The 17,013-nt window shown below is 41.3% G+C and overlaps 1 protein-coding gene across 2 annotated transcripts in view; it reads left to right on the top strand.

Annotated features, from left to right (window-relative positions):
- Positions 1-17,013, top strand: part of MAP2 (microtubule associated protein 2) — a 217,612-nt gene that overhangs the window by 164,291 nt on the left and 36,308 nt on the right. The window contains exons 5-8 of one of the 2 annotated variants that reach the window (XM_080798084.1): positions 380-493; positions 2,014-2,091; positions 11,200-11,445; positions 13,224-16,958. In XM_080798084.1, coding sequence (XP_080654210.1) covers positions 380-493; positions 2,014-2,091; positions 11,200-11,445; positions 13,224-16,958 — 4,173 coding nt within the window. The remainder of the gene's footprint in view (positions 1-379; positions 494-2,013; positions 2,092-11,199; positions 11,446-13,223; positions 16,959-17,013) is intronic. The other variant, XM_080798085.1, reaches the window with a different exon arrangement.

Below are 17,013 nucleotides of genomic sequence, written 5' to 3'. Positions count from 1 at the left end.
ATCCAAAATGAATCCTTTTTTTTTTTTCCTGAACTTATTTTACCTGGTGTAAAAGTTTTAATTGTTTTGCTTGTATAAACAGCTTTTTAAAAACAAACTGCCATACAAATTGTTTTTCTTTGATGGTGTGTTCATTTTGCCTAGTTCCCAGAATGCCAATCCCTTTAATTTCCTCTTTTTTTTTTTTTTTCTTCTTTTCTGTTTCTGGTTACAATCTATGAATTTGCATTTTAGGTGCAATTTAATAAATTGTATTGTATTTTTGGGGGGGGGAGACAGAAAAAAAATTCTAATCAACTATATTGTTTCATTAATTTTCCTCTTTGTCTCACCCATTTTGTCTCACTCTTTTATTTTCTTTTGTTACTATTTATTACAGAGGAGGTGTCTGCAAGGATAGTTCAAGTAGTCACGGCTGAGGCTGTAGCGGTCCTGAAAGGTGAACAAGAGAAAGAAGCTCAGCAGAAAGATCAGCCTGCAGCTCTGCCTTTAGGTAAATGGGAAAGACCTCAGTTCAAGAGCTGTTTCTGCTGCAGTGATCACAGGACCAAGTCTTCGTGGTCAAAGAGAGGCCCTATCTCATACTTGATCCTTACACAAAATATTCATCAAACACCTCTGTTGGGAGGCCCTGGCCCCCTTTGTCACCTTTCTTGACAGACTCATTTGTAATATATGGACAGTCTTCAGGGTGATAGGCTTATAGTTAGACTTTGCCCCTAAATTTCTCTTAAATTTTCATTTCCAGACCACTAGAGGAATTTATTATAAAAATAAAGCCAACGCATATGGATGTCATGGCACGCATTTGTAAAGAAAACGTGTTAATACTCCAATTAGAAATGAGTATTTCCCTTTATGGGTTTTGGGAAATGCTTGTCTTGATTATTTCCCTTTATGGGTTTTGGGGAATGCTTGTCTCAAGACGTCTTATTTAGGTCCCCTGAACCAGCTACAGAAAACCTATAGTCAGGGCTTTGTTTGAATCATGGGTGACTTTGTATCCCATTTAACGTACCGATCTTCACTTGGTTTATTTAAGGACACTGAGATAACATTTCTCTCTCCCTTGGTAAAGTCAGATGACAAATATTTCCTTTTTGCAATCCCTTACCTTCATATGAGCGGTCAAGAAAAAAGAGTTAACCGTTAACTTTTAGAACCACTCTCTTTGGTTCTTCATGTATAATGCCAAGGCCAGAAGATTACTCAGCTCCCACTAGTACATGTTGTCTGTTTGAAGGTTGCCTTAGGCTATGACAGCTTCATTTTTCTTTTCTGAGGATACATAGAGAAGATGCATTTTGACATCAGACTCAGTGGACAAAATGTTGTTTAAAAAACACATCACCTGGGGCGCTTGGGTGGCTGAGTCGGTTAAGCATCTGCCTTCAGCTTGGGTCATGATCTCAGGGTTCTAGGATTGAGTCCTGCATCGGGCTCCCTGCTCAGTGGGGGTCTGCTTCTTCCTCTGCCCCTTACCCTGCTCCTGCTTTCTCACTCTCTCTCTCTCAGATAAATAAATAAAATCTTTAAAAAAAAAAATACATCACCTGTAATACTGTGGATGATGAAGTTTACATTCGTTTCCAGATTAAGAAGTTGAACAATATAGAGTTCTGATATTTTTTTAGTCAGTCAAGCTAAATCTGAACTACAGTGCTTGCCTGTGTGTTTGACTATAATAGATTAGGACTAGAATAACATATTTTATTAATTGAAGCAGACACAATTAGTGGGATTAATGATAGAACTTTAGCAAGCATCTTTAATCTGTTTTTATAGGGGAAGCAAAATGATTTTTTCTTAAATAGTGAATGCTTTTCTTTCCTTCTAGGTTTTTTTAAACTATATGAATCAGGTAATAGGACAGAGAATAAGTCAGATGCAGTGTACTAGTGAATCTTGTCCTAAATTTCATAGAGAGGCCTTTCTACAGATGGCAGAGCTGTTCTACATCTAATGACCTAGTAGGATTAATCGTATCTCATTTTTCCACTGTTCGATCTTTAGCAGCTGAAGAGACAGCTAATCTGCCTCCTTCTCCACCTCCATCACCAGCCTCAGAACAGACCATCACAGTGGAAGAAGGTAAGACCCAGTGGACTTTGCGAGGTTTGTCTTCTGATAAAGGGTAAATTAGTATCAGTCCATAAGCACTGGACTTTGGTGTGGGTTAGTATGTGACCCAGCTTGAGAGCTGTTTCAAACAGCCCAGAAGAAACAAAGACTTAACATAAATGTGTAATCATTTATCTATACAAAATCAGAAGTAGGAGGAATATAGTAAATTAAAAAAAAAAAAAAACCTGCTCGATCGAGAAGATAACTTTGTGTTTAAAATTGCTAGAATAGCTACAGACAACCAGTTCACTTCATTCACATAAAATGTTTGGGTACAGAAGATACAATCCCATCTTATAAGTGACTGAACAAAAATAAATTTATTGATGAAATCATAAGGAAATGTTGTCAGGAGTTGTCTCTGTTCTGCTCACTCTTGTACTGCCAAGGGCTTTCCTAGGGCCTGGCCTACAGCAAACCCTCAATAAATATTAATGAATAAATGAAGAAGTCAGTGAATGACTCTGATATTGAGAGCAGTGAACTGGAAGCTGAGATCATGGCTTCTTCCCTGCTGGGACCTATTATTGTCCATGAATGTATTTATGCATTTAGTCAACATAGAATGCTATGTCAGCTTTTCAGTTCTCGTTAATAAAACAGAGGGATGCCTTTGAAGAACATTCATTCAGAATCTGAGCTGAAAGGCACTCTTTAAAAACAGACTATTATTGGATTTCTGACTTAAGTCAGTTAACTTTTGTGTATTGTTTGAGTTACAGAAGGCAGACAAGAGCTATCACTGAAGTGTTGTTTTAATATAATTTAGTTTTCATCTACTAAAATCAAAATTTTAATACTATGCCATTTTATTCATTTATTTTTTTCCATTTGTTGTCCCTTTTAGCAATTATTTTAGTGTTAAAAATGGAAAAATATTGAACAAGTTCTCACTGTCTTTTTATAATTTGTAATTACTTTCATTTAAAATATTCTTTGACTTTCTAAATACAGATTTTTCTAAATTACAGAACTATGAACTATCAATAAACATAATTTACTTTTGTCACAGATTTATAAACCTAAACTTTTTTTAGTGAGCCTTTTCTTTCTTAAATTGAGGCTTTTTTCTAATTTACTGCCTGAAATAATGTTAACCAAACTAAATTATTCTAAAGAATAAAAGAAAAGTTGGGGACTATAATCAGTGGCAGTTATGATTGTTAGTTAATCTCCTACAAATGTGATTTGATCTTTTAGTTTATAGATCTGAAAGATTTTTTGCCCTCATCCATTCATTGGCACGTATTTATGGAGCACCTACAGTGTACTCCTCGAATTCTAGCTATACACTTGTGAACAACACAGATATGTGATCCTGCCTATAAGGGACACGCAGTCTGGTGGAGAACAGAAAGCCAATAAAGAAGTTTACAAATAATTTCAAGTTGCATTAGCCCTAGGAAGGAAAAGAACAGAGAGCTTGAAGACAGAACAAGGGAAATCTTAATTTTTTGGGTGGCGAGGAGACAGTTAAGTAGCTGAGCTCAGAAGCATGAGGAAGACTTGGCCAAGCAAAGATGGAGGGAAAGGGTGTTTGAAACAGGAAGACCAGGAAATGCAAGGGGAAATGCAGGAAATGCCTCAGGTAGGCAAGAGCGTAAGGTTTCCTAGGAAATGAAGCTGTGCCATGGCTCCTAGGTAGTGAGAAAGGGCTAAAACAGTAAAGAGGTCTGAGAATCAGCAGTACCTGCCTTGGTTCCAGAGTCTCGATTTCATCTGGAAAGCAGTGGAAAGCCTTCTATGACAGCTGTACTTCCCTCAGGTCATTGAAAATGTCTCTACGCCCCCACTTTAAGCCTTTCAGAGAATCTTCTTTACCCAAGACGTTCACTGGGTACTTGTGACTTGGCAGTCATTTCAAAGTCGGATAGAGGTCAAGTAATCTACCCTTCTTGCTCTCAGATGAGAGTTGGAGCACAAGGAGCAGTAGGGTCTGCCCATCCAGTTGGGAATTCAACCAGTCTGCTTTCTGGCAGGTGACATCATGGATATAATGAAAATATAAATGAACCATATATAGAATCATTTTCATTTTCACATTTCAGTATACTTTCCAGTGTAACTGTTTCCTTATTTGGGGGGATTGCTTTCCCCATGTTGTTTGAGTGTATTTGGGGAAAATCTCAACTTATTTCCTATTGAAAATGAGTGAATATATTTTTTTCTTAACATTTTTCAAACCAAACTTGTATTTTTATTGAATTGCTCTTTTTCATATTTTCAGAAGAAAGTATTAAACTATATGAGACTCTTTTTTACCTACTTAACACACCCTCAAAGAAACTTTGAAGGCAACTGACTGCCAATCCATTTATATGAATATAAAAGAGCTCATGGATTAAATTGAGTAATTCAATGATTTTGAAGATATGGTTACTTTTTACCGATTATCAAACATTTTTAAAAGCTGTTCTTTCCCAAAGGGGAAGCATGAATGTTTCCACCAAAGATAATTTGAGATGTTAATTACTGTAAGTTGTGAAAATTCATTTGTTATAATTGATGTAGTATTAATAATTTGCAGGTTGTGTGCTTATTCTGGAAAACAAAGAGATTTTGATGGAAAAAATAAACAAGTAGCACACTTAAAAGGAAACTCAGGTACAATGCATCAATCCCGCACTAGGTGTGGTATTTGCAAATTAATCTCCTATTTCTTTTTGCCCTAACCATAATAATTGTCATTTAGACTGAACTGTTAGGAGTTGGAAGCCTGTGCAAGAACAATGGGATCATCTGAAAATAGAACCAGGAAAAATCCTAGAGTGGATATTTTCCTGGGTCAACGATGTCACTAATCTAAAAGGATTTTCCCCTCCATATCTTTATGGGCAGCAAACACAGCAAACTAAGTCCTCAGTGAAGAGCCTGCAGCATGGAAAGGGCTTAGAGAGAGTGGAGAACAATGTAAGCAGAGCCAGTTGCCCCAGATGGTGGGGCAGAAGCTGTGATTCTAGAGCAGGCAAAATCACTGAGTCACCGATACTCCCCAGAGACTCTGTTTCTCGTAAGAATGACTTCTCATTTGTACCAAAGGGGGCTGACAGATGAAGCCTGTGTTTTTATGTGGCAGACCTTACTTTAACTCGAAATAAATTTTCAAATGCTTTTTTTTTTAATTGTATGAAAGTAAGTTAGGGAAAATGTATTCCTCCGCTGAAATCAGGTAAGCTTCATTTTTATAGATTATCACTATGCAGCAGAACTATGTAAAAGTCCAAGGTTCATAAGACAACCTTATCCTTTGAAATATCATATTATTAAATGAAATAGAATATTTTGTGGAAAGAGCAGAGTACCCCAAACATGTGTGCTTATAGTAAAAGGATGACATTCAGTCCTGACCTTAAAGAACAAAACTAACGTATGAAATGAATTCACTTTTTATAAATCTCTCAAGTCTAGATCCTATGCATCCAATGAAGGGAAAGCAGATGTACATGACAATTTGTCTGAGTATATTGAAGACAAAGATGCTAACACGCATGGAGTCCAGCATTGTGCTTGGCACTTTCATAGATCTCTCCTCATTTAATCCTCCCAACAACCCACAGATAGATAATATTCACTTCCAATTCTTGCCCCTGGATGTCATGGCCAGTAATCCAGAATTCGAATCCAAGCCTCAGTCCCTGCAATCAAAGCCCCACTGTGTCCCTAAAGCCATCTCTTATCTAGGTTCTTAATGTGGGGACAAGAATGAGAGGTTTTTTTTTTTTCAAGGTACTAGACCAATTTCTTTTCTTTTTTTTTTTTTTTTAAGGCATACCCAAATAAAGAAGTCATTACTTATAATTAGTATGTATCCCACCTCTACTGGGATGCCATACATGATTCTATAGCAAATAGGATCTATTTCTTCTGTCATTATTGTTGGGATCAAACACACTGTTTGGTCTTAGCTAGCTATGGTCCTCTTAGTCGAACTTCCCCTAGCACATCTCTGGGACTTGTAGACGAAGTTCAGGTTCGTAGGTCCCAAGCAGAGATGTGGGGCACACACACAGCTCATAGTACCAAGACTGGACTTCGCCGGGCCGTCTTTTTGAAGCTGCTGGCTCAGTGCCATACAAATACTACAAAGAAGCTCCTTTCCACTACGGTCCTTAAAGCTTTTTTTTTTTTTTTTCCTTCTTCTTCTCTTTTTGTCATTCTCTGTTTAGAGCAAAAGTTTTCAGAATAGAAAACACTGTTTCTTTGAAATGTTATAGATCTGAAGCAAGACTCTGTGATGTTTTCACACATTGGCCCTTTCAGAAATGAGCAACGGCAACGAGAAAGAGAAAGTCAAAGTCTTCACGAGGTTCAAACATCCGAGGAGTATTGCCTCTAAACTCCCGGCTCCCCATTTCAGATTCTTTAGTTTTATATTGCGGTCTGCTCTACTCCCCAGAAGACGTTGCCCAGCAGAGAGACAACTGTGCCATTTTCACGGACGGATTGTCCATGCAATTTTTTGAGCCTACTGAAAGTGTTAGAAGTAACTTGCATATGTGCAGTGTTGAGAGCCTCTGGGAGTCCTGGAGGAAATATGAATGGCTAGGACATGTGACAAGCCCAGGGCTTATGATTCAGCCAGTGTTGTAGGCCAGATCTCAGCCAATTATGTGCTCGGCTGAGAAATCGTGCCGAGTTGGAACTAAGAATATCAAATGTAATTTTAGGCTGCTGCTATCCCATGATATAATAAGCAGCATGGCTGAAAAAGTTCTGAGCACCCATCCAGAAAAAAAAAAAAACACGGAACAATCAGTAAACAACATGCTCAAAAGATTTAAAAGTATTCCCTCTACAGAGTGTTATTTTAGTCTCTTTATGATTTCAACCTTATTTTCGGTTGTCAGCCCTTGGTTGCTCAAAATAAGATACTGCCCTAACCATACAGTGCATTTTCAAATAAATTGCTATAATCTGGCTACTTAAATGTTGATAGAAATAAAAATTAGATACACAGACTTTCAATAAATTCTAATAATTCTTATTCTTGAAAGTTATGAAATCTAAAAATGATTTCCTATGTAAGTAAATAAACAGTGATTAGCAAATTCAGTAACCTGCCATGAAGGCCTGAGATGTAGGGTCTGTACCACATTGGAAGCCAAATATTGTTTGTTGCCACCATCCTTAAAGCTTATTGAAATATGCCAGAATGCAAGTGCTAAGCAGACTGACCTATACTTGTGTACTTAAGGAAATATATTGAAATAAGGCAGAGTTCTAAGCCAAGACACTGGAAAAGACACAAGTAAGAGTAGTTACTTTAGCATTGCAATGAGAAATATGCAATGAGGGTTTGAAATGTAAAAACAGCCAAGAGTCAGAGGTGAAACCACATAGAATAATGAAACCACATAGAATAAAGTCTTAGTGAATCTGAATCCAGCTCTGTAGAAATCATTGTCAGCTAATGGTATCTCTTTAAAGCTTTCAGGAGAAAAAGAAAAGAAAATGAGTTTATATTATTAGGAGCTTTCTTAAAACCATGAGAACCAGTGTTTGAAAGGATGCCCCTAAGAGTTAGCCCCAAAGAAGGAGCTACACCGCTGTGCTCTCCTTAGCGGGGCAGGGAAGAGGAATAATGCACCTTAGATTTTTCTTAACAGGCCTTAACAGGCTTTTCTTAACAGGCTTTCTGGTAAAAGTCATTAACAAAAAATTAAAATAACCCAAATGCTAACTATATGGGCATCCTAGATAATTAAGGTTGTGCTTCAAACAGGATTCTTTTCCCTGTTATTGTTGTAATGCATCGGGTCCTAACACCTTTCTTCCTTTTTAACTTATAAACATATTGACAGACGCATGCAAAGAATGTACTTGAAAGAATTTCTTCCGATTCACGCATTTGTATTGTCAGGCTTTGTTCCTATTGCAGTGTTTTTGTGGTGATTCTGAGTCGTTTGAGGGGAATGTATAGTTAATCTCTATCATGCAGTAAAGGGAGTGACTAGTGTAAATTCAGTGGCTACGGAAGCATGGAACACTCGCTGCCTCCCATCCTCCATCAGCTTGGTCTTGCTAATTCCCCTCCATCCCGCTGTGCTGCTTCTGTGGCCCATTGTGTCCTTGTGCAGGTGCTTGTCTCGTTCGTCTGATCTTGTGTCTGTCTTGTCCAGTTCTCCCTGCAGTTTCTTCCTGTGTGTCTGTTTGTAGATGAAGGAGCTGAGGACCAAGTGGTTCCTCTACACAGTTTCCCCAGCCACGAACCTGCCACCAGCGGGGAGAGGCGTAGACTCCTAGCCCCCTCCATCTCTGTATCTGTGCCTGATGATGACCCTTCCCAATCCGATGAGGAGTACTATGAGCATCCTTTGTTCCGCTCACAATGGACTACCTCTAGTGCGCTCCCCAGTGTCCCAGCGCAGAGTGCAGAGGCCCACTTAGGCCAGGAGAAAGGTGAACCGAGCATGGTCCCCTTTTGCTCCCCCCACCCCACCCCAGCCTGCGGCTTTGACCACATGCTTCATTCTCAGTGTAGCTTCGGAGTGGGGTGGGAGGGAAAGGAGCCTGTTTTTTCCATATGAAAGTGAAGTCCCTATATAGTTTATACGTCTAGCCAAATACTTCATCTACAATAAGCCTGATTTGAGGCATAGGAGTATTTTCTTGTTCTGTATCATTGCTTCTGAAAACAAAGCCCAAAAAGGGGTGGGGGAGGGAGGAAAAAGAGTTCAGTTAAAGTATGACTCCTTTCTGCTCCCTGTAAATAAATCAGCGGGGGACAAACACATCCTCTTATTCAAACTGAGGAAGAGGATCCTGTATATAATTTTTTTCCTCCTTGAATACAGAATATTACTAGGATCAGACTTAAATAGCATTAACCTTCTTTTTAGTGCCATGTCAATCGTAAGCTCCTTGAAAGAGAAAATTCATGAATCTGTGTAGGGCAGAATGCATGTTACAGAATGAATGTATTTCTCCTAATCACTTAATCGTCTACAGAAACTACAGAGGCTCCCCCAAGTGACTAAATATTGGCTCACATGAGCAGATCTGGGCTGAAGTGAAGGAAATGATCCAAAGCCTTTGTCATTCCACGCTCATAAAGCTAGCAGACCCTAGTGTATAACTGGCCGTGATGAGGGCGGTGGGCTGAAATTTATCTCATTCTAACTAGGTAGTTTTGTAAAGGAAAACAAAATTAAAGCTAAAATATGTTTTGCGTAGGTTAAGAGCTTATTCTCAAATAGGGAAAAATGACTTGTATGCACCAAGAGTTTATTTCCATACAGGACAGTATTTAATGAAAGATCAGATAGTTCCAAGGCAGTGGGAATAAACTCAGAGACTACCAATGACATTCATGATAATAAACTTCTTCGAGGATCCATGGGAAAACAAAGAGCATTGATGGCTCAGACACTCTACTAGAGAAATATAACCCACATGGAGTAAAAGTAAATTCTTTTAAGAGCGTGAACTTAACAACAATTAAGAAAAATACGTGAAATTTTGAGTGAGAAACAGGTGGAAATAGGCATGATTTATACAAAATGAGGAAATGGAAAGCCAGAAGGTTATGTGGATTTGGAAAGTATGCTGATTAAATTGATTAGGCTTTACCCAAGAAGGTGCCATGAGTAAAGCAGCTACAGTGAAAGTCTCTCACCTGTAGTCGAAATCTCTAATACTGTGGCATTATAAAAATGGCCTTAATAATAACTTGGAATCTGAATTTTTAAAATGTTACTTACATAACTGAATGACAAACATGAAAGTCCCTGAGTGCTAAGTTGGAGGAAATAGATGTAGTACTTCTCCCCTCCCCCACCCCCTGCCCAGGGGTCTTAATAGTTCTCAAAAAAGAAAATTCCTTTCCTTTCCAGCTGTAGTCTTTCTCACCGGGCCATTTAAACAATGTTTCATAAGAATTTTATCCAAATCTTTCATTTGTAGAACTGTAAAGCAGCTTATATACTCCCCTTTAATTTCTTAAGCAATAAGATTTATTTTAGTGACATTTGAAAGTGCAAATGAGAAGCAACTGAACGTGATAATTCATGGCCTAAGTGTGCTTTTTACATTTTAATTATTAATATTTTTCCACATGATACACCTATTTGGGGAAGATATTTTGGCAGTTTGGTTGCCATTCAGTTATCTTGGTGGTTTGGTTTTGAACTGCAGAAACAAGACTTTCCAGGTAATGTGCACATTGTCGTACTCAGGATCAAGGGCAACTACACACAGTATATCACAGGTATAAGCAATATGGTAACAGTTCCGTCCCCGAGGTAGACTTTTCTAAATGCTAAGATTCCATTTTACCTGGACCTTGCTTTTCAAAATAGTTTGCTTACTCCTTGCACTTTTTTACATTCTCCCATATCATATAATGCAGTGAAGGGAAAATAAATTGAGTTAGGAACTCTTTGGCCTTAAAAATATTGCATAAGTTACATTAAAATACTATTTAATACTTTAAATACTCGAGACTTTGGCCCTTAAATACCAAATAAGATAGTGTTGATGGATTCCATGATAAAGCTGTTAGGGTAGTTGATGATTATTATTGTTGAGGCCAGGTGTTTTTTATTCTCCAAGATTCTTTACTGAAGTTTGCATGTTTTAAATAAAGTAATCAGAAATTCATATGTAGGGGCTTACTGCATTGGAGAAAACAGCCCATGTCTAGCAAACGTAAAGGTTTTTTCAGTCCGTCAATGCATCTGTCTTTTCATAACCATCTGTTACCCAGCAGCACCATCTCTTATTTCCAGCAAGCTTCCTACATGTGTGTGCAACTGCCATCTCCACTAAGGGGAATAGAGCAATAAAACCCTTTCAGCTCTCAAGTTTTCAAATAAATAGCCTTTTAACGAGACTTTAAAAAGCATCATTATTAGCAGATTATATATATATATATATATATATATATATATATATATGACCATTTCCCAAGCAATACATAATGCACGTTGCATTCGAATCTTAATCTGCTCATCCAAATGGTAAAGAAGGTTCTGGCGAGGTCCATGTGATGGAGCTGAAAGTGTTCCTTGAGTAGTATTTCTGCCATTGTGTGTATTGTTCTGTGGTCATGATGTCAACATCTTTTTCATCCCTAAGAAGAAGAAACGCTAGAGGGAACAATGGCTGAGGAAGAGACACCTGCCACTCTTCCTGGGAAAGAGTGCGGGGCTGCCAAGGCCTCAGACCAACCCCAGGCCCTCAGGGAGGGCCACGCGGAGTCTAGTGCGGAGGCTCACATAGCTCCTGAAGAGAGTGTCCCAGCAGGGGCCCCACAGGAGAAAAGTGTAAAAGAGGTCACGGAGGTGTCTCCAGAAGTAACAATTCCTTCCTCTGCCAGGGAAGGTGTGTCTTTCCTAGGATTTGCATGTGTTTTGTTGCAAATGATCTCTTCAGCAGCTTACCGACCTGACGCCTTTCCAATGCTATCCCATGGCTTGGTCTCCTCATGATCCGAGACCAGTGTTGTAGGTTTAATGAGCAGAGTGTGGCTTGCACAGGTGCTGTGTGGCAGCTAGGTTTTCCAGTGCTGCAGCTGAGTCTTGGTTTTACTTTGCCATGATACAGTACGCTTTGCAGCCAGGCTGACGATGCTGTGTGAGCTTTTTGTCTGCCCTCCCCCACCCCGCCCCCGCCTCATCTCCAAGTGTTTGCCAGCCACATTGCTAATACATGTATATTTTTATTTTTATTTTTGGGACAGCGATTCATATGCTTTTCTTTCAAACTGTGGAGTTGGATTTTGGCACATAGAAGCTTAAATGGTAGAATTGTTTTTGTTTGCAACCGCAATGTGCTATATTTTTTATGCTCCGATGAATACTGGTTTGGTTTCCTTAAAAGCTCCTGCTGATGCTTCTCATATCATTTCCTCTCCATGGCAGCCAACATCTTTGACCATCACCATATCTCTTGAGTTTTCATTCATCTAACCTCTATTAGAAGTTCATAAAGTATTTCTTTCCTACTGTTCCAACAGGACACACAAGTGTATAAGGTAATGATGATCCATACACTTGCTCTTCGAGCAATGACTGAATTTTATTATTTGTCCCTAAATCTTTTCCAGATAGTTACATTTAGCCCTAATGACCACAATGAGACACCTGTGACCTTAAAACACAAGTGAGATTTCTGGTTGATGAACAAAGGGAAATAAAGAGCCTTTTAATTTCTGTGAAGCATCTTTAAAGCCACTACTTAGTGCCTCACTGTCAGTCACGTTCCAAGGAATGAGGTCATGACCAGGGAGAGAAGGATATTATAATTGGCTCTTTTTAAAACTTTTATTCACATGACATCCCAGTATTTTTTTTAAGATTTTTATTTATTTACTTGACACCCAGTGTTAACCATATAATTCAGATTTTCTTATATCTGTTGTAAGGTTAACTAATGATTAGGAATTAAAAATGTTGAATTAAAAAAAATGTTGAATTTGTGGTAGAAATCACCTTGTCAATTTTTAGGTCCTATCATTTAAAATTAATAGCAGATATTTACTTATATTCCTGAAATTTAATCTCAGATGACTCCTAAAAAAATTATGTCAGTATCTTTTCCATGGTCAAAAACTTGGTCCTGGCATTTGTAAATCAATTAACTTGATTTTAACATAATACTTACTAGGAATGAATTGGCCTTCTGCCCACGGCCTGCCAGTTCATTTTTAAATAAGAACACAAATGAAAAAGTTCAGTAGACATTCATCCATTTTTCATATTTAGTCCTTAATGTATTTTTGTACCTAATATTACTGACTTATTCAATATTCTTTAATTTATCATTTTTGTCTGCAGGAGGCACATGAAATTTTTTTGCTACTGCAATACACATTACATAGTATTTAGGAGAGCCCAAACAAAGGAGAAAAAAGTATTCAAAATACACAATTCCTGTATGCATTAATTTGCAACGGGAGTCCCTTTCAGCAGTAGGACAAATATATCTCAGTCCTGACATTTCCATATTGATTTTTAAGTGGGTAGCATGCTTGCATGTTCCATAGTTTTGTTTTGTTTTCTTACCCTGCCATTCATTTGTCATTTCAAAATATAATTTGAAGCTTACTGCCTGAAAGCACTTGCCTATTATTTGTTTAAAAATCAACCCAATTACTTCAGGTTTACTTCCAGCCTTGAAGATGGAGTTCCATGACCAGCAGGAGTTGACTCCCTCTCCAGCTGAGCCATTAGACAAGGACAAGGAGTCAGAGAAACAAAGTAAGCCTGGTGAAGACCTTAAACATGCTGCCTTAGTTTCTCAGCCCGAGACAACTAAAATTTCTCCCGACAAAAAGGACGTGCAAGGCCCAGAAGAAGAAAAAGCGCCTCTCACTCTATTGGGGCATACTCTTGGTGCCGGGCTCGAAGACACGAAACAGAAGACAGAACCAAGCCTCGTGGTGCCTGGAATTGGCCTCTCTGCAGAGCCCCCAGCTCCAAAAGAGCAAAAGGACTGGTTCATCGAAATGCCACTGGAAGCCAAAAAGGACGAGTGGGGTTTAGCTGCTCCCATCTCGCCGGGCCCCCTCACCCCCATGAAGGGAAAAGATGTCCTCGAGGATATCCCCAGGTGGGAAGGGAAACAGTTTGATTCTCCCATGCCCAGTCCCTTTCAGGCTGGCAGCTTCACTCTTCCTTTAGACGTCATGAAGAATGAAATCGTTGCAGAAGCATCGCCCTTTGCCCCTGCCCTGTTACAAGCCGATGACAAAACATCTCTGGAAGAAACCAGTGGCCCAGCAACTGCCAAAGATAGTTCTAAAGCTCAAGAGCCCCACAAGGACAAACCGGACAAAACGGCAGAAGCACCAGCCCCAGAGGCAACCACCTTACCCAAAGACGCCCCCATTCCAACCGTGGAAGAATGTGTCCCAGGGACAGTTTTAGGAGAGGAGAAAGGGGCGATGAAGCTCGAGAGTGCACAGAAAAGAGAGCAGGATGCGGCGCTCCCTGAAAAGGAATCTCTGCTGAAGCTTGAAGAAAAAATAACCATTTCTGACAAAGAAGCCGTGCCGAAGGAGCGTGAGCCCCCGAGACTGACAGATGGAGACACGGGCATTATTCCGCCCTGCATGGAGCACACCCTCTCAAAAGAAGAACAGAAAGGCCACGAGCCTACCACAGAGCCGTTAAAACAGGACTCATTCCCCGTCAGTTCGGAGCAAGCAGCCGCAGACTCAGCCGTGACCTCTAAGACGCCGGAGAAAGTCACGACCGCAGTGGCTGCAGTACGTGAAAAGAGTGCCGCCCGGGACCTTTTTGAAGAAAAAGTTGCGGACAAAGATATTAAGCTGGAAGGGGCTGGGGCTGCGGCAGCCGCCGAGCTCGACGTGCCGTTTTATGAAGATAAGTCGGGAATGTCCAAGTATTTTGAAACATCTGCCTTAAAAGATGAAGCGACAAAAAGCATCCAGCCGGGCAGTGATTACTATGAACTAAGTGACACCAGAGAAAGCGTCCGAGAGTCTTTCGAGACCGTATCTCCCGTGTGTAAAAACGGAGACGAGGGCCTGCAGGCGGGTGAAGAGGCCCAGCCCGGTCCTCCCGCCCAAGAGACAGGGTACAGCACTCTCGCACAGAGTTACCCGTCCGATTTGCCTGAAGAACCCAGTTCTCCTCAAGAAAGGATGTTTACTATCGATCCAAAAGTGTATGGGGAGAAGCGGGACCTCCACAGTAAGAATAAGGACGACCTGACGCTGAGCAGGAGTTTAGGACTCGGTGGGAGGTCTGCGATAGAACAACGGAGCATGTCCATCAATTTGCCCATGTCTTGCCTGGATTCCATAGCCCTTGGATTTAACTTTGGTCGGGGACACGACCTCTCTCCTCTGGCTTCGGATATTCTAACCAACACCAGTGGAAGTATGGACGAAGGGGATGACTACCTTCCAGCCACAACACCTGCTCTGGAGAAAGTCCCCTGTTTCCCTGTGGAAAGCAAAGAGGAAGAACAGTCAGAGGGGGAGAAAGCTGCCGGGCAGCAAACGACTCCAGCTGAGACCTCGTGTGAGTCACCTTTCTTAGCCAAAGATTATTACAAAAATGGTACTGTCATGGCGCCTGACCTGCCTGAAATGCTAGATCTGGCAGGCACGAGGTCAAGATTGGCTTCCGTGAGCGCAGATGCCGAGGTGGCCAGGAGGAAGTCAGTCCCGTCGGAGACTGTGGTCGAGGAGAGTGTTACCGGCTTGCCCCCTGTCACCGATGAAAACCACGTCATCGTGAAAACAGATAGTCAGCTTGAAGACCTGGGTTACTGTGTGTTCAATAAATACACGGTCCCACTCCCCTCACCCGTTCAAGACAGTGAGAATTTGTCAGGGGAGAGTGGCTCCTTTTATGAAGGCGCTGATGATAAAATGCGAAGAGATCTAGCCACAGACCTTTCCTTGATTGAAGTAAAATTGGCAGCTGCCGGACGAGTCAAAGATGAGTTCGGTGCTGAGAAAGAAGTGTCCCCACATATCTCGGGTGACACATCGGGACTGGGTAGGGAGTTCGATCAAGAGAGGAAAGCTAATGATAAGCTGGATACTGTATTGGAAAAGGGCGAAGAACATGCTGATGCGAAAGAACAGGCCAAGGCAACGGAAGAGGCCAGTGATAAAGTTGAAACATTTGGATTAGGAGTGACCCCCGAGCACGCTTCGACCAAAGAACCGACCGTATCCAAAGACGCGTCACCTCCCGCGGCAGAGAAAGCCGAGAAAGGCCTTCGTTCAGTGCCAGAAGTAGCTGAGGTGGAACCGTCCAAAAAAGCTGAACCAGAACTGGATTTTGTTGCAAAGAAAGCTGACCAGGGTCAATTAGATGTGAAAATCAGTGACTTTGGACAGCTGGCCGCAGGGCTGACTGTCGATGCCGGAAAGGCAACAGAGCTTAAGCTCGAGGCTGCACAAGATCTCATCCCCTTATCTCCAGCACCTCAGGAGGCGGATGCATTTATGAGTGTTGAGTCTGGCCACATAAAAGAAGGCATTAAGGTCAGTGAGACGGAAATCAAGGAGAAGGTGGCCAAGCCTGACTTGGTGCACCAGGAGGCTGTAGACAAGGAAGAGTCCTACGAGTCCAGCGGTGAGCATGAGAGCCTCACCATGGAGTCCTTGAAAGCCGATGAGGGCAAAAAGGAAACCTCCCCAGAGTCCTCTCTCATTCAAGATGAGATTGCCATCAAATTGTCGGTAGAGATACCTTGTGCACCCGCTGTTTCGGAGGCTGATTTCGTCCCAGATGAGAGAGCTGATGTCCAAATGGAATTCATTCAGCAGCCGAAAGAAGAAAGCAAAGAGACCCCAGATATCTCGGTCACGCCCTCCGACGTCGCAGAGCCCTTACCTGAAGCCACCGGGGCTGCACCTGCAGAGGCTCCGAGCGAGGAGGAAGAGATAGAAGCCCGGGGAGAATATGATAAACTGCTCTTCCGCTCAGACACCCTTCAGATTACCGACCTGGGCGTCCCAGGTGTCAGGGAGGAATTCGTGGAGACCTGTCCCGGTGAGCACAAAGGCGTGATTGAGTCCGTTGTGACCATCGAGGATGACTTTATCACTGTGGTGCAAACCACAACGGATGAAGGGGAGTCGGGTTCGCACAGCGTGCGTTTTGCAGCCCTGGAGCAGCCTGAGATGGAGAGGAGACCGTCCCCCCATGCCCAAGAAGAGCTCGAAGTAGAAGAGGCAGCCGAAGCCCAGGCGGAACCCAAGGATGGCTCCCCGGAGGCTCCAGCTTCCCCTGAGAGAGAAGAGGTTGCCCTCTCAGAATATAAGACGGAAACCTATGACGATTACAAAGACGAGACCACCATTGATGACTCCATCATGGATGCTGACAGCCTCTGGGTGGACACTCAAGGTGTGCATTTTTTAAAATTTTCTACTTCCAAATAAAATCCAATAACCTAATGGAT

The sequence above is a fragment of the Martes martes genome, assembly GCF_963455335.1.
Source record: "Martes martes genome assembly, chromosome: 3".
In the NCBI taxonomy this organism is placed as follows: Eukaryota; Metazoa; Chordata; class Mammalia; order Carnivora; family Mustelidae; genus Martes; species Martes martes.
Note: the sequence above shows the minus strand (reverse complement) of the source record. Positions and strands in the feature narration are given on the sequence as shown.